Source organism: Canis lupus, chromosome 2 (assembly GCF_011100685.1).
Source record: "Canis lupus familiaris isolate Mischka breed German Shepherd chromosome 2, alternate assembly UU_Cfam_GSD_1.0, whole genome shotgun sequence".
NCBI classification, from domain to species: domain Eukaryota; kingdom Metazoa; phylum Chordata; class Mammalia; order Carnivora; family Canidae; genus Canis; species Canis lupus.
This window is the reverse complement of record NC_049223.1, coordinates 21,715,494-21,737,896: the sequence shown is the minus strand read 5'-3', so window position 1 is coordinate 21,737,896 and position 22,403 is coordinate 21,715,494. Positions and strand designations below refer to the sequence as shown.

General features: G+C 44.9%; 1 protein-coding gene across 13 annotated transcripts in view; it reads right to left on the bottom strand.

Moving 5' to 3' along the window:
* The window catches only part of FRMD4A (FERM domain containing 4A), a 736,083-nt gene that overhangs the window by 89,836 nt on the left and 623,844 nt on the right, over nt 1-22,403 (bottom strand). For all 13 annotated transcript variants that reach the window (XM_038530061.1, XM_038530064.1, XM_038530066.1 and 10 more), the window contains 5 exons: nt 22,158-22,180; nt 9,588-9,671; nt 4,264-4,329; nt 3,940-3,997; nt 63-149 (listed from right to left, as the gene is read on the bottom strand). In XM_038530061.1, coding sequence (XP_038385989.1) covers nt 63-149; nt 3,940-3,997; nt 4,264-4,329; nt 9,588-9,671; nt 22,158-22,180 — 318 coding nt within the window. The remainder of the gene's footprint in view (nt 1-62; nt 150-3,939; nt 3,998-4,263; nt 4,330-9,587; nt 9,672-22,157; nt 22,181-22,403) is intronic.

Genomic DNA, 22,403 nt, shown 5'->3' with positions numbered 1-22,403 from the left:
ATGTAACATTTCTACTCACTTCTCTCTGACAGCCAGACGCCCACAAAGGAGAGCCTGCTTACCTTCCTCGGCTTCACTTTATCGTGGTAGTCATACTGGAAGATTCCTTTGTAGCTCAGTCCCAGCCACCATGGTATCCCCTGCTTGTCCTAGGGCATGGAAAGGAGTATGGGTAAATACAGAGCCAGAGAACACATACAGGAACCTAGGGAAGGCCTCCTGGCTCTCGTGATGACAGAGGAAAATGCAAATCCCTTGAAATGGATGGAGTCCACCTCTCTACTTTCCACCTTAATGGATGTGCCCTATCAGCAGATGATGCTCAGTTATGTGAACAGGTGCCATGGAACATGCCCTGGGATGGGGACCCAGCTCTGCTCCCAACCAGCAGCACACTGTGGTCCTTCCCCCTCTTTGAGTAAGTAGAGAATTCTTTGTCTCCTTCTAAGATTTCAGGTTTCACCACAACAGAAAAATCTGAGAGCATTCTAATGAAATGACCTTCTGAGCAGAGAAGGTATCATCGACTATCACAGCTTAGAAGGGACCATGGAGAAGGTGACTCCTCTAAAAATCTTTTTTTTAAGTTGGTGGTTTTTCAAAGAGAAGTCTGAGGTTCACAACAAAATGGAGAAGGAAGTACAGAGATTTCCCACACACTCCTGCCTCCATACCTGCAGAGTCTCCCCCACTATCAACATCCCCACCAGAGGGGAACATTTGTTATAACTTGATGAACCTACATTGATCCATCATGATCACCCACAGTCCAGAGGTTACATTAGGGTTCATTCTTGGTGTGGAATACTCCATGAGAATGGACAAATGTACAATGATATGTATCCACCATTATAACATCAAACAGAGTAGTTTACTGTCCTGAAAATACTGTGTTCCACCTATTTACCCCTTCTTCTCCCTGTCCTAAGTTCTGGCCCATAGTTTTACCTCTTCCAGAATGTCATATAGTTGGAATCATATAGTATGTAGACTTTTCAGCTTGGCTTCTTTCACTCAGTAACATGCATTTAAGATTCCTCCGATTTCAAAGACAAAGAAATCAAAGCAAAGGGTTGGTTCTGTTATACTCAGGGCCTACCCCATCCCTCCAGCAGGTCAATGGCAGTGCAGGGTGGGCAGATGCCACCATGTGGTCCTGCTCATTTTAAGAGATCCGTTGGACTGTGTGACTCCCGCTGTCAGACAAAAGTAGCAAAATCGAAGCCTAGACCTTCTGAGATCTGAATTAGAAGAAACACCAAGTCCCTCTCTTTATTCCTTCAACAGAGACCTCTTGCCACCAGATTGTAAACTGTGATCCGACATTCAGGTAGGAGGACTCTGAGCTGTTCTAAAGCTCCTGGATGCTAGGAGCCAAGTGGGCATATGAAGCAGCCATTCCCTAGATTTGTCCTAGTTGCCACACCTATGAATAACCCAGTATAACCCATGGTAGATTCTTAACAACTCAAAACAGGCTTCATGCTTTTCAAATACTCGTATGAGTTATTTCAATGTAAACACAATGATAAAGAAGACTGGCAAGAAAATACACTTTGAATTTTTAGAAAAGTTTCAGGGTATGTGATTTCCTACACATTTTTTTAAAGGTATAAATCCTCTGTCTCTGGAAAGCGCCTGTGTGTCCTGCAACAGTTTCAGAGAACAGCACAGGGGATTCAATACCACCGCAGCTTCGGGTTGCCCAGGTAAGGGTGGTCGCCACCCCACAGAACATGGCATCTGTGAAATCACGAGGCCACTGACTGGTGAGGCTGGATCTGGTTGGTTTGGGCTGGCTTGGCTTCCTGTGCTCTTTCTCCAAATAAGTAGGAGAGCAACTGCTTAAGCCTGGAGATTCCAAGAGCCAAACATGCACTTACTTCTGACACTCTGAAAATCACAGGGTATGCTTCTGCTCTCATGAATGGCAGAAGAGCATGTTTCTCAAGTTGCACTGGAGGGCAGAAAGCATATTCATCAGAGGCCACCCTTTTGTCAAGCTCTGGGGCTGACAAAGAGATGGGACGACACAGGTTTATACAAGTAAAAGGCTGGATGAAGTCTCCGGCCAAAAATTTCCACTTTGTCTATATAGTCTGATATCTACCTTGATGGTCTTCCAACACCTAGGAGACTTTTGTGGGGGTAGCAAATTTCGTAAGCTCTATTTTAAGTATGAGCAATGGAGGTGAGATCAAATTATGAACAAACAGTGAATGAAAGCACCTAGTCCAGGCAAGTCCTTGTTCACTTTCTAGAATGCAGACCCCTTTGCCATATGGCCCCACAGAATATTTCCACAACGGAGCGACAGACTCACTGGCTGATTTCTATGAAATGCCTCTTGTAACAATGTCAGGAACTACTGTTGGATCCTTACGTTTCTTTATGGTAACAAGACGGTGAAGTGGAAATGGACTCTAGGAAATGGACTCAGCTATGTGTGGAACCCTGGCAGCCAGTGCTGTGGATGTTCAACCCCATGTCACAGACTGTCCAATTTCCTCTTGGGGGTTGACTGCCCAATGAATTCACTGGGCACATGACAGCGTGTGGCCTCTCAGGTTGGGGTTCTCCTTCATGGATTCATCTCCCTCATGGGGATGGGAGGGGGCTCAAAAGGAAAGGTGACACTCCTGATAAGACCTCCAGCTTAAGCCTGAGAACTTCTGGGCAGGAATGGTGGTGACAGTTCTGTGAGTTTCATGAATGATGGTGAAGAGGGATTATGGCCTCCCTTGGTTGGAAGAGCTTTGGTAGGACATCAGGAAGGATTTAACAGTTTCAGGCTTTATGAGAGATCCTGAGCTGAGCTGCTGGGTCGGACTGGCGTCCCTGCATATGCCTCATATCTGGGCTCCATGAATAGAGTTCTGACATTTGTTCCTATCATGGAAGTATACCTCAATGACCCAGTTCAATGCTCAGTAACATTTATTTAGTAAATATCTACTGAGCATCTTCAATGTGTCAGGTGCCACACTGGGTTTCAGGAATAAGTAACAGGATGCAACACACAGTCTTGGCCATCCGAAGGCTGCAGGTTAGTGGAAGACAGAGGCAACTGAACATGTACCAAGGACATGCAAAGTGTTGTGTAGGCTGCCACGAGCGACACAAAGATAAATGAAACATGGAGCATGTTCTAGCCCAAAGGAATTAAAAATACAGCTGGATGGAACCTTGTGGAAAGAAACTGGCCAAAGAGCAAGAGAACCTCAGGTTGGCTGGTGGAACCATCTTGCATTCAAGAGGGTTTTCTGCACTTTTTGGCTGGACTTTAGGTAATGACTTAAACTCTGCATGTTGTGGTAAACTAAGGGAGGAAAAGTATCCTTTCTCATCACAGATAAGGGCACACCAGCACATCCTTGTCTATTATTTCAAGGAAGGGATCCCAGACATGGGCATTACGGATAAAATTAAAGAGAGTTTGGAAATAGAGTCTGTGTTCCATAGGACTGAACATCACAATATTTAAAAAGACAAGATCTGTCTCCTTAAACAGCCATGTACTTAATCTGTCAGCCGCTAATGCCAGTCCTTCTCCAAAACTGCCTATGTGGCATCTGACCACCAAGAAAAACATTGCTGATTCTGCTTAAAGTTTTTGTTCTCTGCAATTCATTGCATTTAGATGGAATCTGCGGTCCCGACCTCCCAAGATTCTTCTGAGTATAAAAGGAAGTAGTGATTTATTGTACCCACTTTACATGAGGAAACGTGAGTTTTGAAGAGAAACTGCATCAAGTCCTCCCACAAGGGGGAAGCTCCAGAACTTCAACTTCCCCTAGGACACAGTCATCCTGACCAAGTCCTCCACCCTGCCCACTGCCAGTCCGCCCACCAGATCTTCAGTAAGACTGAAAAGGAAAAAAGTGAGAGGTGCTTGTGGGTTGTTTTGGGTTTTGTTTTTAGGGCAGGCTTGGCACTTACCTTCACCGCATAATAGTGAACTCCGTAGGTCGGAAGAGACTCCACAATGCTCATGTAGCTGGGAAGACAGCACAGGTGCACGCACACACAGACACACACACACACACAAGGGTGGTTATTCGGCAGAACTGGAATCATATACATATTTGTGTGTGCATGTGCATGACAAAGCTCTTGGGGGGATTACTGACTTGAAAATGAAACGGAACCATCCCCCCGTGGAGATATGTCCATCCAGCTGTTCAGAACTGAACAGCCCTGACACATGCTACATGCACACACACACACACACAGCCTCATGGGAGCTGGGAGGGGACCACTTACTTTACAATTGCTTGACCTCTGGTCTGGCCATTCAGTTTCTTATAGTGCTCAATTACTCGATCCTCGCTAGAATTATAAGACAAAGATTCTGTTACATATAGTCCCTGGGTCACCACCCAGCACCCTGCTAATGGAGATACTTCCTCTGAGCCTGAGCAATCTTAAGAGAAGCTCCAAGGAGCTGATAGCTCTCTTAGAAATGATTTGCCCTGAGTGGTACTTCTGAACTCAGCCTAAGTGATGTGCCTCGGGCTACAGATTTCCTTGGGGTCCGCTCCTTGCAGGAAATGCTATGAGGGGAGGGGAGGAAGCAGCAGTGAGCATGTGTCTCACTGGAGAGGGACACAGAATGAAGGGGGAGGAAAACCGCTGGCTGAACATCGGGGTGATGCTTTGGCTGGAACGCCCACATGTCTTCCTCACCCTCCTCATCTCCTGAACCCTGTGCGCACAGGACCTCACACAGGAGGGCAGGCGTTGACCTCAACAGAATGCCCAGGGCTTCCCTAGTGTGAATTAGTGGTCAGGGTTGAGGGCTTCCAGTGAGGTTGGGAAAGTTCTGGAATTTGGGCCTGGCTAATCCAAACCACGAGATAATCAGAGGCCCAGAGAAGCACTGGGAAACACCATGCCAGCTACTAGAAGTGAGATGAGAACTCCTTGATGTCTTGAAATCTTACTCCTAAAACAAGAGACTAGCTTGCGCCTTGGGGGACACTGGCCAGCCAGCCAGACCCCGCTTTGACAGAGCAGGGGGCATGAAGGGACTCTGAGAAGTGACTCTGGTGCCCAGGGAGCTATGGCTGCTACCTTTGGAAGCACAGAAGTAACAAGGAGAGCCAGAGGGGAAGCACATCCCACCTGCTGAGAAGTCAAGTCCGAAAGACTTGGACTCTGTGATCTGGTCATTATGTATTTATTTGGTATCTGAGGTGATCTAAAGCCTATTCTTGCCTTTTTTTTTTTTCCAAAGGAAAAAAAGGGGGCAGCCTGGGTAGCTCAGCGGTCTAGCGCCACCTTTGGCCCAGGACGTGATCCTGGAGACCCAGGATCGAGTCCCATGTTGGGCTCCCTACATGGAGCCTGCTTCTCCCTCTGCCTGTGTCTCTGTCTCTCTGTTTCTCATGAATGAATAAATAAAATCTTAAAAAAAAGAAAGGCCATTTCTAGAGATAATGTCTCCTGTATGTTCACTAACTACTACTTGGGGGTAATTTATTGATTTTCCCAATTATTATCTTACTATTGAATGGCTCCCTCTTCATTTTAGTATTCTGAAATCTGGGGTATGTACAATCATCTGACTCTTCCCAAGCGAGCATCTTTACGCTCAGAACGGAAACTGGCTAGCCCCAAGGAGCCCTTCTCTGGTTGGAGAGTCATTTGGGTGGGGTCTGAACACTTTGTGTTCAGAAAGGGGCAGATGCAGATCTATTTCTCCTCGGCTCCCAGGCAACCTGGGACGCTCTGCACAGAGTGTGAGAAAGCCCTCTCCCGAGAGCATTCTCCAGGAGCATGCTGCCTGGGGAGAGCACCACCTCACCAGACCTTTGGAGATCTGTTGGGACATTTGCAGGGTTCCTCTTCTAGCTTGCACGTCTCCCACTCACATGCTTTGGCATGTTTCCTACCACAGGATCTAGCATTTTGTGAGGTCAACTCTTGGATCCAGGGGCAAGCAGCTCAGTGTGGATGTGAGCCGATGGGAGGGAGGATCCCTGGGCTGGGCTGGGGAGATAAAAATCAATGTTGTGCCGTAGCTGCGAACACACTGGAGGCTCAGACCAACACCCTGCGTAAATCAGAAGCACCACAGGCAGCTGTTTCTCAGTGCCCGACAGCTGCAGGGCTCTGCTACCACCACGGCTCCCAGGATCTCCTGCTGCCCGGGGCCAACGGTGAGGCTACAATATCTAGCTTCTCCTTCTTCAGCTTTTCTCTCTCTCTTTCTTTTTTTTTTTTTTTTTAAGACTATTTATTTATTTATTTATTTATTTATTTATGATAGACACACAGACAGAGAGAGAGAGAGGCAGAGACACAGGAGGAGGGAGAAGCAGGCTCCATGCTGGGAGCCCGACGTGGGACTCGATCCCAGGACTCCAGGATTGCACCCTGGGCCAAAGGCAGGCGCTAAACCGCTGAGCCACCCAGGGATCCCCTCTCCTTCTTCAGCTTCTCCCAAATCTTTGGGCCCAATTGAAACACCGTGGGCCCATCCTATGATCACCTGCCATACTCACCGAGAAGCCATTCTGCCCCCATCTCTCCCCCCACTTCCTCTGGAATTTACAGATGTGCTCAAGTGCACTGAGCTTTGCAGAGTTTCCCAGCGACCCCAGATCTGTGGCAGGAACTCAATGGAATAACTATAAAAAATGCACCAGCCAGAGCAAATAGAACTCTAAAACACTAACTGGAAGACACCGCGTCACACGAAGGGAAAAGACAGCGGTTAAGGCTGACTAGGCTTCGCTAGTCTTTCAGTGAGATCATCTCTCTGCAGGCCAGGGGCCCAGGAAATGCATGGGGGATCAAGAGGAAACATGGGGATGGTGACATGGTTTCCTGTCTTAGAGGAGCCATCACCAGCCGGGGGCAGTGATTCTGGAGTAAAGGTAGATGTCCCTGCATAGCTGGCGTGGGTGCTGTGAGGGTGGGGGGTGTCCAGCATTTGCAAGGTAGGCCCTCGGGAGAATCCAGGTCAGGGCCCTCATATGGCTCTGTTCTGTGGCCCTGAACACATAATTCTAACCTCTGCCTCAGATGCCTGCCAATTGGGAAACCCCGAGGAGTAAGTCCAAGCTTGTTACACGCTGAGGGAAAAGCAGCAGAAAGGATTACTGCATGATTACTCAGCATTCCTATGCACCTTTCACTACTTGCTAATTGCATTATGTGACTTCTTCCGCTCTTAATTAGAGTCTGGATTCGGTTGGTATGGTTAATTCCATTTTATAGATGGGAAATTGAGGCAGCAGAGAAGTAAGTCAAGTAAGTCAAGCTTCCTGAGCTGTCATTACCCCATGTTCAGAAACGTGGCTGGGATTCTAAAACCCACTGCTTTGCTCTCTAGGCTGTAATGCCTTTCCTGACTAGTGTGGATGGGCTGCCTATGGCCTTTTCTGGCCTGAAGGCCATCTGCCTCGTCTGTGAAGGCCAGCGCGAGCAGGAGAGCCTCGAAGAACTGCAAATATGTGTCCTCCATTCAGGGATAATCAGGGCTGTGGGCAGCTCGATAGAGATTGTGAGGTCAGGGCCAGTGAAGATCTCCTCCACCAACAAGGGGTGATGGTAAATCGCAGAGATGTGTGATGATACCAAGGCCAACAGAAGTCCATGAACATGCTTGGTCTGCCAGCTTTGTCTCCAGTCTCTGAAGCATGAGCAGCATTTATTCCTTCCTGAAATCTTTGCTTTTTTTTTTTTTTAAAGAAAACCAAATAAGTAGATTAGGAGAGGAGGGTCAACTACAGCTAGCCAAGCACAGTGGAATAAGGTGATTTTTAGCAATAAGTCAACAGGATGGTCCATGCTACTGGCTTGTCTGGGCTGTGGAGCTGGAAGGCACCCACTTCAGAAATAGCCCTCAGTTCTGCATCCTCTCTGTGAGTGCGCACAGTGGCATGGGTGTCTCTGGGTCTAAAGGAGGCCCAGGGAAAGTGCTGGCCAGGTCACAGACACAGAGGGACACTCCGGCAAGATTACAGATGCAGATGAAGATGAAGATGTTCATATTGACACAAGAGAAGATACAGCATTTCTGTATTAGTAATAACATGGGAGCATGGAACAGACTGTGGAGAAAATGAAAGAGAAATAGAGACAGAGAGACAGAGACAGAGAGAAGGAAGGAGAGAGGGAAAGTTACAGAGGAATTGGTAAGCACGAGGTGTAGGAAGTGTCTGGAAACAACTGAATGAGATCACAGAGGGATGGTTTAGGCTAAAATAGCAACTTTGACCCCAGACAACCCAGCAACATCACAGCCTCTACCTGGCAAACACACCGCTTTATGTAGAAACTACTGGCTTCCAGAGTTATATTCTTGTATCTCTAGCTCTTTCACCACTGGTTTCCTAAGAATGAGCAGCTGGGGGGATGGTAGGAGGACACAGAAGATGAGGCCCAGGGAGCACAGGGGATTGGGGAGAGGCCAACAGGACCCCAGGAACACATGTTGGTGTTCACACATGCAGACAGGGTAGTTAGTCCCTGCAGGCTAAACAGATTCTGTTCCTGGGGGCTAGATTGTAATTACACAAAGCCACTGTGGAGCGCCATCTATGTTAGCAAAGGATGAATGGAAAAAAAAAAAAAAAAAGAAAAAGCTCAGTGAGAAGAGATTGGGTGGGGAGAGCATGTCAGCACCCTGGAGGGAGCTCTCTGCCCCAGGGTCTAGCTTCTCATTTCTGCTCCCGCTGCCCCATCTCATGGTCTCTTGAGGAGAAACTTCTTCTGGACTAGAGTTTAATCTGGCTCATGCCCTTCCGCATCACAACATGCCTAATCCCAGCCAAAGGGGTCTCCCAGAGCCACCTGAATGGTTGAGACCCTAGCGTGCTGACTGCAGACGTGTCCCGATGAGATGAAATGCTTGCCATCCATACGTTTCATAAAGCATAACAAAGATGTGCTTAGAAGAGTCACATGCTACAATTTAATGATTATTTATTATAAAAGCGGCCAATGCTTGCCATAAAGAAGTCAGAAGGGACGCGGCACTGTCGCTTGTCAGGGGACAGTGGCCAGGGCCTGTGTGCACAGTGTTTGCACATATCACCCAGGAATGCAGGCCGTGCTCGACTGTGACCAGAACCACACTCCGGGACCCTTTCACATGCCCTTGCTATTCAGAATCAGTAATTTAGGGCCTGACAGATGAACAAGGGCACAATGTTACATGGCAGCTAAATGAGAAGATATGAAACATTGTGGGAAAATCAAAGAATCAATCTCTCTCTTCAGTGAAGAAGAAGAAAAAAAAAACCCTGTAGTCCTCCCACATCTCAAAACCTCACACATCCTGTCATCAAATGACAAGGATTCCAGAACGAAACTTGAGCAGCACATGAAAGGGTCTCCAAGGAGGCAAAGCATCCAAAGTGAAATTTTAGAAGGTTTTCTTTTTTCTTTTTAAAGAAAGAAAATAGAAAAAGGAGGTCTCACGCAAACCGTGGCATCTATATACACGCGGGAAGTGGTCTGACACAGGCCCAAGTCACTCCGACACGTTGGTCTAGCCTGCCCCCTCGGCAGCCCCTAGCCCCCTGCACCCCAGGAGGGCTCGCTCCTGAGGGGTGTGCAGAGGGGGTGCAACTTACCAGTAGGCCAGGGAAGGGTGCTCCTTCAGGGCTTGAGTGGGAAGTGCTGGCAGCTTCTTCAAGTCACTCCTCACCACCTCATTGCTGGAAGAGAGGAATGGGACAGAGATAATGCCCAGGAATGGCTCACCCTCTGTCCTAGACACCCGCACTACAGGATCCAACCCTACCCAGCGGCCTCAGCTGAGACCCCACATTTGTTCCCTTTTAATGAAAAGTGGGGGGAGGAGGAAGGGGTGCTCCCTTTAAATTTATGTATTTAATATAGAGAGAAGAGAACACACAAGGTGCAGAGCCCAGTGGCCCTCTCCCCGGGGGCACAGAATAGGGCAGAGCAGAGTGCTCACAGATAGCCTGAAAGCAGAGAGAGCCAGAGACCAAGTGTCCCTGAGCAGCATGAATCTGGGAGGAAAAGAGTCACCCGTATCCCATGGGAGAAGCTCCCAGGGATTGGTCATGGGCTCAAAGGCCTGCAAGAAGGGGCAGCCCAGGGGATGCCTGGGTGGCTCAGCAGTTGAACATCTGCCTTCGGCCCAGGGCGTGATCCTGGGGTCCCGGGATTGAGTCCCACGTCGGGCTCCCTGCATGGAGCCTGCTTCTCCCTCTGCCTGTGTCTCTGCCTCTCTCTCTCTCTGTCTCTGTCTCTCATGAATAAATAAATAAAATCTTAAAAAAAAAAAAGAATGGGCAGCCTGACTGCTGCTCCTTGAGAGCTGTTTCCCTTGCTGACACACAAGTCTGGTTTTCTTCGCTTGGATTGACCACATGCTGGAAACTGTTGTCTAAAATATGACAAATAAATAACCTTTGCTTTTGACAAGGCCTGGAAATGACTCTGAGAGTGGGAAGTGGATTATCTGGTACTAGTAGGAGGTCCTGGCACCAGAAATCCCTTTTTCCACAGACTCCCATGTTCTCAGGTTTGAAGGATACTTAAATAAATACTCTCCTGGTTTTAGCCAGTGTTTTTCAGAGGCTTGATTCCTCTCTGCACACTCAATAGACCTGCATCCCCACTGGGCCAGTGTATTTGGTGTTTGCATCCACTCTTTACCTCCAGAGGCAATTACTGGCCTCCACCTTGGGATGGAGGTTTTGCTATTTAGAGGGTATTTCCCTCTCCTGGTCCAGCAAGTGTCTCATGGCTCCTATTGGGCTGGCAGAGGCTCACCCCATGGAGCCTGCCTTGGTCCTCGGTTCTTTTTTTATTTTACTTTTTTTTTAAGGATTTATTTATTTATTCATAAGAGACATGACTGAGAGAGAGAGACAGAGACACAGGCAGAGGGATAAGCAGGCTCCATGCAGGGAACGTGATGCGGGGCTTGATCCCAGATCCCGGGATCACGACCTGAGCCAAAGGCAAGCACCCAACTGCTGAGCCACCCAGGCATCCCTATTTTACTTTTTAAAAAGATTTTATTTACTTATTCATGAGACACACAGAGAGAGAGGCAGAGACACAGGCAGGGGGAAAAGCAGGCTCCCTACAAGGAGTCCAATGCGGGACTCAATTCAGGACCCCGGGATCATGCCTTGAGCCAAAGGCAGATGCTCAACCCCTGAGCCCTCCAGGCCCCCCTGGTCCTCAGCTCTAACCAAGGCTATGGGAGCAGCTTCTGTGCTGCTCACACAGAACAAGGCAGATACTGGTCACTGGGATGCTGGGCAGTGACGTCAAAAGAGCAATGCGGTATGAGCTCAGTAGTAGTGGGGTGCAGGGGAGGTAAGAGGAAATAAGGCCAAATGAAAGGCAGATTAGGCACAGAATGTTGAGAACCTTCACTCGCAGGCACAGAGTTCAAACTCTTCCAGGATGCAGTGGTCAGCCCCTGGAGGTCTTCACACAGGTAAGCCACTCGCGTTCAGGACAGTTCAATTCCCAAGGAGGGTTTGAAGTTCTTACTCACATGCCATTAAGGCATAGTTTAAGCAAATACTCAGTTCACCAAACACTGGAGAGCCCACAGTGATGGATTTCTGGGTCTTGCCTCTTCCCTGTTTAACTACAAGCACCCCGAGAACAGGGATCTGATTCACTGCAAATATCGAAAGGCACTCTTAAGGGACGGGCTTTGACTGGCTGACGCTGTGGGAGAGGCAATTAAGCTGGAGTCTAGGTTTACCCACACTCATCATGTTCAAAGTATATTTGGGGAAGGAAGGAGCTAAAGGAGGAAGGGATTGTCTTACCCATGAAACACTAGTTTGTTGGCAAACAAGATTCCCCGATGACAATCCCAGGCTTGACTTCCCTGCTAGAGCCTGTAGTGGTTCCTCTCGCTCTCCCCCCAGGGCAGGGTTACATAGACACATATAACAAGAAATCACTAAGGCGTGAAGCCCGTCCAAATCCATTACATTCTGGAAGGGATCCATGGCTCTTAATCCTTCCCAAAGGACAACTATGTAGAAATGTTCTATTTGCCTTTCTGCTGTCTGTAAACATCTGCACTAACTTATAGGTGGTCAGCCCTGTGGAATGATCTGGCCTCGCGCCGTGGTTGCGTATCACAAAGTTGTCCTGATGGGAGACCTGGTCACTCCATCTCCGGAGGTGTGAGAAGCTAATACCTAATGAATATGCTGGAAGTTCCCAGCTTCCTCTCCCGGGGTCTTCCACTTTCTCGGACATCTCCCCCAGAGTTCAGTGCACCTGATAAAGGTCAACTTAGAAGACACGCTAAAACAGTTCATGTTTCATTTTTAGAAAAAGAAAAATGGTCTCGGGATCCCTGGGTGGCGCAGCAGTTTGGCGCCTGCCTTTGGCCCAGGGCGTGATCCTGGAGACCCGGGATCGAATCCCACGTCAGGCTCCCGGTGCATGGAGCCTGCTTCTCCCTCTGCCTGTGTCTCTGCCTCATTCTCTCTCTCTCTGTGACTATCACAAATAAATAAAAATTAAAAAAAAAATTAAAAAAAAAAAAGAAAAAAAAAGAAAAACGGTCTCTTGGAGAGTCATTTGCTGAACTGAGACTAAAACCGAAGTTTTCTTATTTTTAACATTAACCAGATTCTATGAAAAATAGAATCTTTTAGGTAGTTATTAACGTTACCAGCAAAAACGTAGATTCCCAGTGCTACCCTGGTCCTTTGATTTAGGGTTTTTTGTTTTGTTTTGTTTTTTGTTTGTTGCCATGATGTGTCTCTCATCTACTGCCCATACCACTCATCAAGCCTAGGAACTTTGAATGATCCACTAAGAAGATTTTCTGAGATTTCTAGCAATACATCAAACAGGGAATTTGCCGCAAATAACAGCAACAGCAAATTTAACCAAGACACCATGAGGCAAAGGAAGCAAAAATCCTATTTGATAGGAGGATTAGCAAAATCCACATGGGTTTGTCTTCCTTTAGGAAAAACGAGGAGGGCAGCCTGGGTGGCTCAGTGGTTTGGCGCTGCCTTCAGCCCAGGGCGTGATCCTGCCTGCCTTCAGCCCAGGGTGTGATCCTGGAGTCCTGGGATCGAGTCCCACGTTGGGCTCCCTGCATGGAGCCTGCTTCTCCCCTGCCTGTGTCTCTGCCTCTCTCTCTCTGTGTCTCTCATGAGTAAATAATAATTTTAAAAAATCTTAAAAAAAATAAAAATAAAAAATCTGTGCAGGAAACAATTTTCCTTTCCTTTTCCTTTCTTCCTCTTTACTTTGTGAACCAAATTCAAGTTCAGGTTTAACAAAGAAGTTACTATTTGAGTGTATTTCTATACACTTGCGTATCTCCTCCGATCACCTATGATTTTTAGGTGTGTAAGGAGGGCTCGCTCGCAAAGCTGGTAGCTAGGATCTTCTCTGTAAAGCTTCTCCTGGCATCGTGTGACCATTTTCAGACAGAGGGAAACATCTGGGGGACCCCCTGAGACTTCTCCAGCATGAGATTCTAGATTCTGGGCATGGATCACAAAGAAATAGGTCACACTGTACAGAGGGGCAAAATTACATTTACGAATTATGTGCCTTTATTTCTGATGTTTAGTACCAATTTATCTAAATACAAATTTTTTTTTCCTGATTAGTGAGTTTGGTTTCCTAGGGTAATGCAAAACATTTTGTGAGTTTCTTTTTCTTTTCTTTTTTTTTTTTTTTCATTTTGTGAGTTTCTAACAGTTGTAAATTTATAACGTTCAAAACCAGTCTTGAGGAATTTTTAGAAGTCTACAATTGAAGATAGTAATTTTACTCAACTAGCACAAAGAAGCAACTGATGAGTTTGCTACATCACCCTTTACAGTGAGAATCTTAATTTTGAAAGACTGACATAGTGTTAAAGCCGTGAGCTGTTCTGCTATTCACAAGGTCAAGAAATACGATATTGACATTACATAAAGGCGGCATAAAAGAGGCAGCTGTCATAATACAAAATCTCCTCCTTACTTTATAGCTAAATGATTCCCATAGGATTTGAAGACTATCATCCTGCAAAATACCCTATCTGAATACTTTTCTATGCCCAGAAAAATGAATTACACACTTGAAAAGCTCAGTCAAATGGATTTTTGTGCATAAAACAAAGATTTCTGTAACAATTTATAACTTTTCCACTTGAACATTTTGTTTCAAATTTTCACAGATTCTGTTCCTTTCAAAAGGTCCTGCTGGTGTGAAAGATTCCAGCTGCTTCTCACTCAAAAGTCCTTTCTTAAATCACGGGGAAAACATCATACCCCTCCCCTCTCTCCCTTTTTGTGAATATATGAGAATTATATAAGTTTATAAATTCTTCCCACAGAAACTCATCTTTGGGCTGACAGATGTGTTTCAAACTTAACAGATGACTTTTCTAGTAAGTTTCCAATAGGGACATTTGCAAATTGGGGGGTATTAAAGATACTATGAGGTTCTATCAGTTATATTCCAAATGTTGACTGTTCCAAACACCACTGTCTGAGTATTTCTTACTAATTATCTAAGGGTCTCAGCAAATCTATTTGACTTACTATATGATTACTGCCAGCTGTTTTCTTTCAAGAGGCCAATTAAAAAATTGCAGGAAAACATATGCCAAATGATCAAATGCTCTAATAATGATTTAAAGCCGAGCTTGCTTTGAGTTGTAGTAGTAAAACCACTTATGTAAATGCAAAGTAATGATATCAGTGGACTAGGAATGGTGATTTATAGACTGCTGCCTGAGATTAATCAACTTTCAACACCAGGCAAGAAAATAACATTGTCATCTTTTTAAAGATAGCAATCTACAGTAATGTTTATGTTACTAAAAAAGTCTTTCAGAAGAAAACCAGCTCTTTGTCTTCTTTTCCTGTTGATCTTCTAAAATTCTGCCTTCAACTTAGTACTGCCTAAAAGGCCTCCTCTAGACTGACAAAAAAGGCCCACAAACCTGGAATTTTCAGGCACCAGAAAGCCGAGCTTCATTTCCATTAATTCACAAATGCTCTTTGAAAAGGCAGAAAAGCTTTCAAACAAAGAACCAAAAAAAATTCAAGAGGGTAATTTTTTTTTTTTTTTTTGGTCCCAGAAATTGCATTTTGTCTTTCCAGACTAGTAAACACAGGATTCCATGGTTTATGGAAGATAAAATATTAAAAAGTGTTAACTTTTTTTTTTTTTTTTTTGCTTCTAACTGTTCCCCCAGAGCCCTAAGAACATGCAGTCTGTGAAAGTTAAAGGGAATCTTCCAGCACAAATAAATACTCCAAGACCTCTCCTGAAAGGGAGGGAAAGATCAATATCCTCTGTGGCCAAGGACTGCTCTTCAGTAGTATGCACTGAGTAATGCACTGCTCCATTTCAGAAAACATTATTATTTCTATTATTAGTATCTTATTATTTTAAGAAGTGGAATTAGACACCTGCAGGCTGATGATGGGAACATGGTACAATTTCATACCTACCACTGAACTCTGCTGGACCTGCATTTCACTTTGCACAGATGTCACATAAACTGACCCCTAAGTACTCAATTACAGCTTCACTTCTTTGCCTATGGCTGCTGTGTTTATTTTGGAACAGAGAGAGCCTGCAGATGGAGGTTCCCCTTCCACGGCCTCTTATGCACATGACGGGCTCTGCCGAACAGGTAAGCCAAATGTGGCTCATGGCCCTCTACCTGAAATGTTCTTAATACCTGTCTCTTCCAGGTGCTGTTTGCTTACTGGTTCTGATAAATCTTATGCTAGTAGAACCCTGTTTTAATGATTAGCATCAGTATATCTCCAGTCCGCTATAACAAAGGTATTTCCAGGTCCCAATAGACCTCCCAGTGTAACAGAGCTTTACTGATCTGGTTCCAATAAATCTTGTTAACAAAAAATTGTATATAACAGATGTTTTTTACTAATCAATCCCTGCTAATGTTTGGATGGTTCTTTATATCAAAGGTAGCGGTGATCTGTGCATTTATTTGTGCTGTTTGGCATAAACCATTTTTTAATTAATTCACTGATTTGCCAAAATGTTTAAAATGATTTTTCTTTTCTTGTCTCATGGCACCCTTCTGGAAGTATCAAAGGGCTGGTGGAAAGTAAAATATGAGGTGATTCTGCAAATCAAGCTAGAGAGGCCAGGGTGCCTGGATGGCTCAGTCGGTTAAGCGTCATGATCTTGGGGTCCTGGGATCGAGCCCCATGTCAGGCTCCCTGCTCAGTGAGGAGTCTGCTTCTTCTTTGCCCTCTGTCCCTCCTCCCTGCTTGTGCTCTCACTCTCTCTCAAATAAATAATTTTTTTTTAATTTATTTATTTATTTATTCATGAGAGACAGAGAGAGAGAGAGAGAGAGAGAGAGGCAGGCAGAGACACAGGTAGAGGGAGAAGCAGGCTCCATGCAGGGAGCCTGACATGGGACTCGATCCCAGGTCTCCAGGATCATGCCCTGGGCCAAAGGCAGCGCTAAACCACTGAGCCACCCAGGCTGCCCTTTTTTTTTTTTAAAGAGAGACTGGCTGCTAGGGTTTTCAATGAAGTCCCCCTAAAGTCCCCCTAGAGAAGAAAAGAAAAAAAAATCAAGTTTTTGCATACAATGTAGCAAGAAGTCTTCTGTTAAATTACATTAGAATGTAACTATGCAATCTGGACGTCCTATTCAGCTGATTCCACTGACCTTTTTAAGAAAGAGAATATTATTTTCCTATCATAACCAAGATTTTTTCTTTAATTTTTTTATATAGGAAATGTCAGTATTTAGCACTCAAATCACTACACCATTTGTGATGCATAAAATATGTATACATTATGGAAAATGTGTGTTAGCTGATGAATGTTCAGGAGCAATTATCAAATAAGAACTTTCTGTTTTTAAACTGTGTTGATCTGGGGTGCCTGGGTGGTTCAGTGGTTGAGCAGAGTCTGCCTTTGGCTTAGGTCGGGATCCCGGGATCCTGGGATCAAGTCCCATATCAGGTTCCCCAGAGGGAGCCTGCTTCTTCCTCTGCCTATGTCTCTGCCTCTCTCTGTGTATTTCTCATGAATAAATAAATCTTAAAAAACAAAACAAAACAAAACAAACTATGTTGATCCTTCTCAACCTTATATTTGCCTACAGAGCTGTCATGGTTGGCAGTTCTTAGGCTTTCAATTGTTTTTAAACAGAAATGCCAACTCTAGATTTCCTGATTGTGGATGGACACTCATTTTTGTGCACACAAAGACACCAGGAAGCGAAATACGATTACCATGCTGTGCTGAAGAAAATAATACAAGTGAGAAAATATTGTTTTTAGATAAGACTACTTCCTAAACCTTTTTTTTTTTTTTAAAGATTTTATTTACTTATTTGACAGAAAGAGAAAGAGTGTGTGCACATAAGCAGGAGGAGCAGCAGAGGGAGAAACAGGTTTCCCACTGAGCAAGGAGCCTGACATAGGGCTTGATCCCGGGACCCTGAGACAGTGACCTGAGCCAAAGGTAGATGCTTAACTGACTGAGCCACCTGGGCACCCCCTTCCAAAACCTTTAACGATACCTCACAAATCTGTCCACAATATGTTAGAATATGAACATTTATGACCATGGACAATGGTCTCTTCCTACCATGGACAATGCCTTGTATCTATCTAGACCCTGATCATTTTCTTTCAGCAACACTCAGCCCGACATCTCATGGCCAAGTCCAAGGAAACAGGAAGGTGAGCATTTCCATTCATTGGAAAGAAAAGGGAGTTATGTAAGAATAAGCCCTCAGGGGTCTGCTGGGCAAAATGAGTCCAAAATAAGAAACAGAACAGCCTGTAAGGACCCTGAGAAAGAATAGCTTTGATTCCGGGTTGTCTGCATACAGTTCTCCTTCTACTCAAGTCTATCAGCACTTTTGACTTCTCCCTTTTGTAAAAATAACCTTTTTCTTTTCGTAGTTCAAGGAAACTGCTCCTATAATTTGTAGACTTTTAATCCTCGTTCCCCTTAAATATAATTCACATATATTCACTGACATGTAAATATATAAAATAATAGTACCTCCAGGCAAAATAGCCTTTTAGAGAGTTAGATTCAGGACCTTTCAGCTATGAAAGTGTTACTTCGTCTTTTGTGTGTGACAATTATTTAAAAAGGTTCTCTAAGCCTCTAGATTCTAGAACATTCTAGACTTAAGCCCTGGACTATGCCTTATTTAAAAGGCTTCTGCAGGGGTGCCTGTGTGGCTCAGTCCACTCTTGATTAGGCATTCAACTCTTGATTTTGGCTCAGGTCAGGATTTCAGGGTTCTGGGATTGAGCTCTTGTGTGGGGCTCCACGCTCATTGGGGAGTCTGCTTGGGATTCCTTCTCTCTCTCCCTCTGCCCCCCACCCCCTTGCTCATGCTCTTTCTCTCTAATAAATAAATAAATCTTAAAAAATATATATAAAAGTCTCCTGCAGGGCAGCCCAGGTGGCTCAGTGGTTTAGCTCCACCTTGGGCCCAGGGCATGATCATGGAGACCCCAGATCGAGACCCACGTCGGGCTCCCTACATGGAGCCTGCTTCTCCCTCTGCCTGTGCCTCTGCCTGTGCCTCTTTCTCTTTCCTCTCTGTGTATTCTCATGAATAACTAAAAAAAAAAAAAAAAAAAAAAGTCTCCTGCAGTGTTTTCTGTATTCTACACTGACATCTCATTTTATTGATGCTGTACAGAAAAGCATATTATATTTAAAGGGTATGTATACAAGTCAAGGCCTTCTAATTATTATTTTTTAAAATATTTATTTATTTATGAGAGAGAGAGGGCAAAGAAAGAAACAGGCTCCATGCTAGGAACCCGACGTAGGACTCAATGTGGGGTCTCCAGGATCACGCCCTGGGCTGAAGGCGGCGCTAAACTGCTGAGCCACCCGGGCTGCCCTAGGCCTTCTAGTGAAATACAACACAGGTTGTACAGTCCTGCATTAATTATTAATAGAGCAAAGATAACCCTAAAATACTAGATTATGAGAGTGGGACATCTAATAGGTCTAATGATCAGCCACCAAACCAAATATACTCAGTTTCACCGTTCTGGGGATTTCCCTAGGTATAGATGGGGAGAGGCAAAAACAAGGGACTTGGAACCTCTTCTCTGATTCCCAGACTCCAGGCTGCTGCTGCACACGAACCTTGGGCCTGCTTCAGATGGGTGTTTTTCAGGGCGCTGCACTAATAGATCACCACCAACTTCACGATGGGAGTGCTAGGCTGGCAGATACACTGACCTTCTGGATAAGGTGCCTGACCCCTCCCTCCCCTGACAGCTATTTCTCTCCCCAGACAGCTGGAGACAAACAAACCAAGAGGCAGCACTTTGACAAATGAAGCTAAACCAGGATCCTTTGTTTCTTGGAAGCCCACAAGCTGGCATTCCACAAGCTCATGAGGGGGCTGTGAATTAGTGAGGCCAGGCCTGCACTTCCTCCTCCTTGGCAATCCCTGTGGCCATACATTCCCAGGATCCGTGGGGCCAGGCGACGCTGGTCCCAGTTCACATTCCATGCTGTCAGGGTGCTCTCAAAAATAAAAAAATATATATTTACAACAGAGTTCAGGGCTGGTGAAAGAAAAGGAGGGAAGAGTACCTTCAGAGAAAAATAGTGATTGTTCAACTATTTTTCATGAGACCAGAAACATTTGGTAAGTATATGAACCGGAGCTTATCAAAACCCCCAGATTCAAATACCAAATGAAGGGCAGAAAAAAGTAATGATTATAAAAAAACCAACAAAATGAATATGGTTTCTACATCCTGAAAATGTTTCATTAGAGAAATTCAGTGGATGGTCATTGACCACCTACAATGCTTGAGGTCTCCAGCTAAGGCTGTAAGACAGCCTTAGTTAAAAAAAAAAAAAAAAAAAAAAAAAAAAAAAAAAGACTACCTCTGTTTTATAGCAAGAACTTGGGAAGTCTAAATAAAAGGGGCCTGGAGGTCTCCTTATGCAAATATTCAAACGGAGCTGAAGGGACTAATTTTAGCATCAGGGGAAAGCATGCTGCAAGTCACCAGCTAGCTCTAGCCCTCTACTTGTTTTTATATGGCCTGTGAGCTGAGAATGCCTTTTACATTTGTAAATGGTTCAGGAGGGGGAAAAAATATCAAAAGAATAGTATTTTGTGATACAGGAAAATGTATACAGAATTCAAATTTCTAAGTCTATAAATAAAGTTTTATTGGCACACTGCTGCCTTCATTTATTTACCTACTGTGGCTGCTTTTGCATTTACAAAGAGAGAGCTGAGTAATGACTGTACGGCTTGCAAAACCCAAGATATTTACATTACAGATCAAATCCACCAAAAGCAAGAGAAAACACACAAGTTCCTTCAAAGAGTAAAGGCAGGATTTGTGTCTCTTTCTTTCTTTTTTAGAGATTTATTTGAGAGAGAGAGAGAACGGGAGAGAGCGGGAGTGAGCATGAGGGGGAAGAGGGTCAGAGGGAGAAGCAGACTTCCTGCTGAGTGGGAAGCCCCAAGGACTTGGGGACAACAGAGGATGGAGCTCTACCCCAGGACCCTGATGGTGGGGAACAGAGAGTTAACTAAGGACAAAGTAGAAGCTGATATCCCACAAAGGACACCCCCTGCCCCCCAGGGAGGGATATGTATGACACTCCTCAGGAAGTTCCCAACTGTCTTAATGTTAATACCTTGTTAGAGGGAAAACAGTACGTTGACAAAGTCCTTGAAACAGGCAAAGCGACCTTCCTCTATGGACTCAACTGCCTCGATGTTAACACTTTGCTAAGGGCAAAAGGGGATCTTAGCCCAACACCCAGGATCCTGTAAGTCTACTTTAACATATAAAAATTCCTTTAGAAATTTCCTTTCTCTCTAAACCCCCCAAGATACATGTTGGCAATCATCCCCCTACTGTATAGCCTACTGATGCACATCTGAAGGGTCTCTTGACGCAGGTTTTATTAGATGGTAATAAGTGACCTTTACCCAACAATAGCTAGTGCCCTCAAGGTCCTGGAAACCTTGCTTCCAAAATTCCTTAGAGAGTATACAATCCCCAACCCCTCCCAACTTGAAAGTATAAATAATCAGCCATTCCTCACAAACTGCCCCCTTCCGGCAGCAGCTCTTCCTGCCCACAGGTAATGTCCCCCCTGTTTTAATAAAACCACCATTTTGCACCAAAGATGTCTCAATAATTCTTTCTTGATATTTGGCTCTGGACCTCACCTAATATTCCAAAACTTCATCACTGAGATCATGACCTGAGCCCAAGGCAAATGCTTAATCTACTGAGCCATGCAGGTGTCCCCGTGTTTCCTTGTATTTTATTTATTTATTTTTTTTCCCGTGTTTCCTTTTAATACCAATTTTGCCAATTCCCTATTGAGGAGCCGGAATGCGATGCCCTGACACTGTTTTCTTGTACATTTAGACCTTGATTCTACAACACAGGTTATCCCACATGTTTCTTGCAATAAAACAGAATGCCAGGAGTAATATCTGTCTTTGAGCCTCCCTACTTGGTAAGGGCTCGAGGAATGATCGTGAGAAAATGAGAGGCAATCCAACCACACTGGCTAGTGGGTGATGCCTCAGGAAATGAATGACAAGATTGAAGCTGGCAGTTCCACAGGCTTAATAGGCAGCACGCAGTGTCCCCAGTGGTTAAGCATTTACATTCTATCCAACGTAGTATCTAGAGAAGGAAGAAACGTAGAAGTGGGGGACTGTAATAGTTTGATGAAGGAAAGCTAAAATGGGATAGCATTTTGTCCTCTGGAGGGGCAGGGGGCTGAAACAGAGACAACGAAAAAGATATGCACACCCCAGGGTTATCCGAAGCCCTATTCACACCAGAGTGGTGAGTTCTGGCTCCATGGACACACCTGGACAATCTAACAAACCTCCATACAGCTGCCAAGTGTGACACTGGGTACTACTCTCAGCTTTTTAGCGACCTGTAGGCTTCCAATTTAGTACACAATATCCTACTTGCTATTACTAGGTTTCCTCTGCCTGACATTATCTGTTTCAATTGACAAGTTGAGAGCTGGATCTCATCATTAATATAATTAAAGCACTGCCCTCCTATAAAGGATATGAAGAATAATTTCTTTCAACAGAGATGTGATAGAGCACATTGAGCAAAAATTAACAAAAAACAAAAACAGAAAAACCACAATGACCCCAAAACCTTTTGGAAACTCACCTAGAAAAATCTCCCTTTGCTTCCTGTAGAAGAAAAAAGTCAACATCAGTGAAAGGCTCCAGTCCAGTGTGCCAGACTTTCCAGTACATTCTACCTACGGTCACAACAACTCCTCTACTGAGTCAGCTCAGCTTACTACTACTGTTGTCCTACCTGCTACAGGAAGACAATGAGGAAAGGACCAGGCATTTGCCCCTGAATATGAGACACTAAATTTTAAATTAAACTTTGGAAAGTCGTATACAA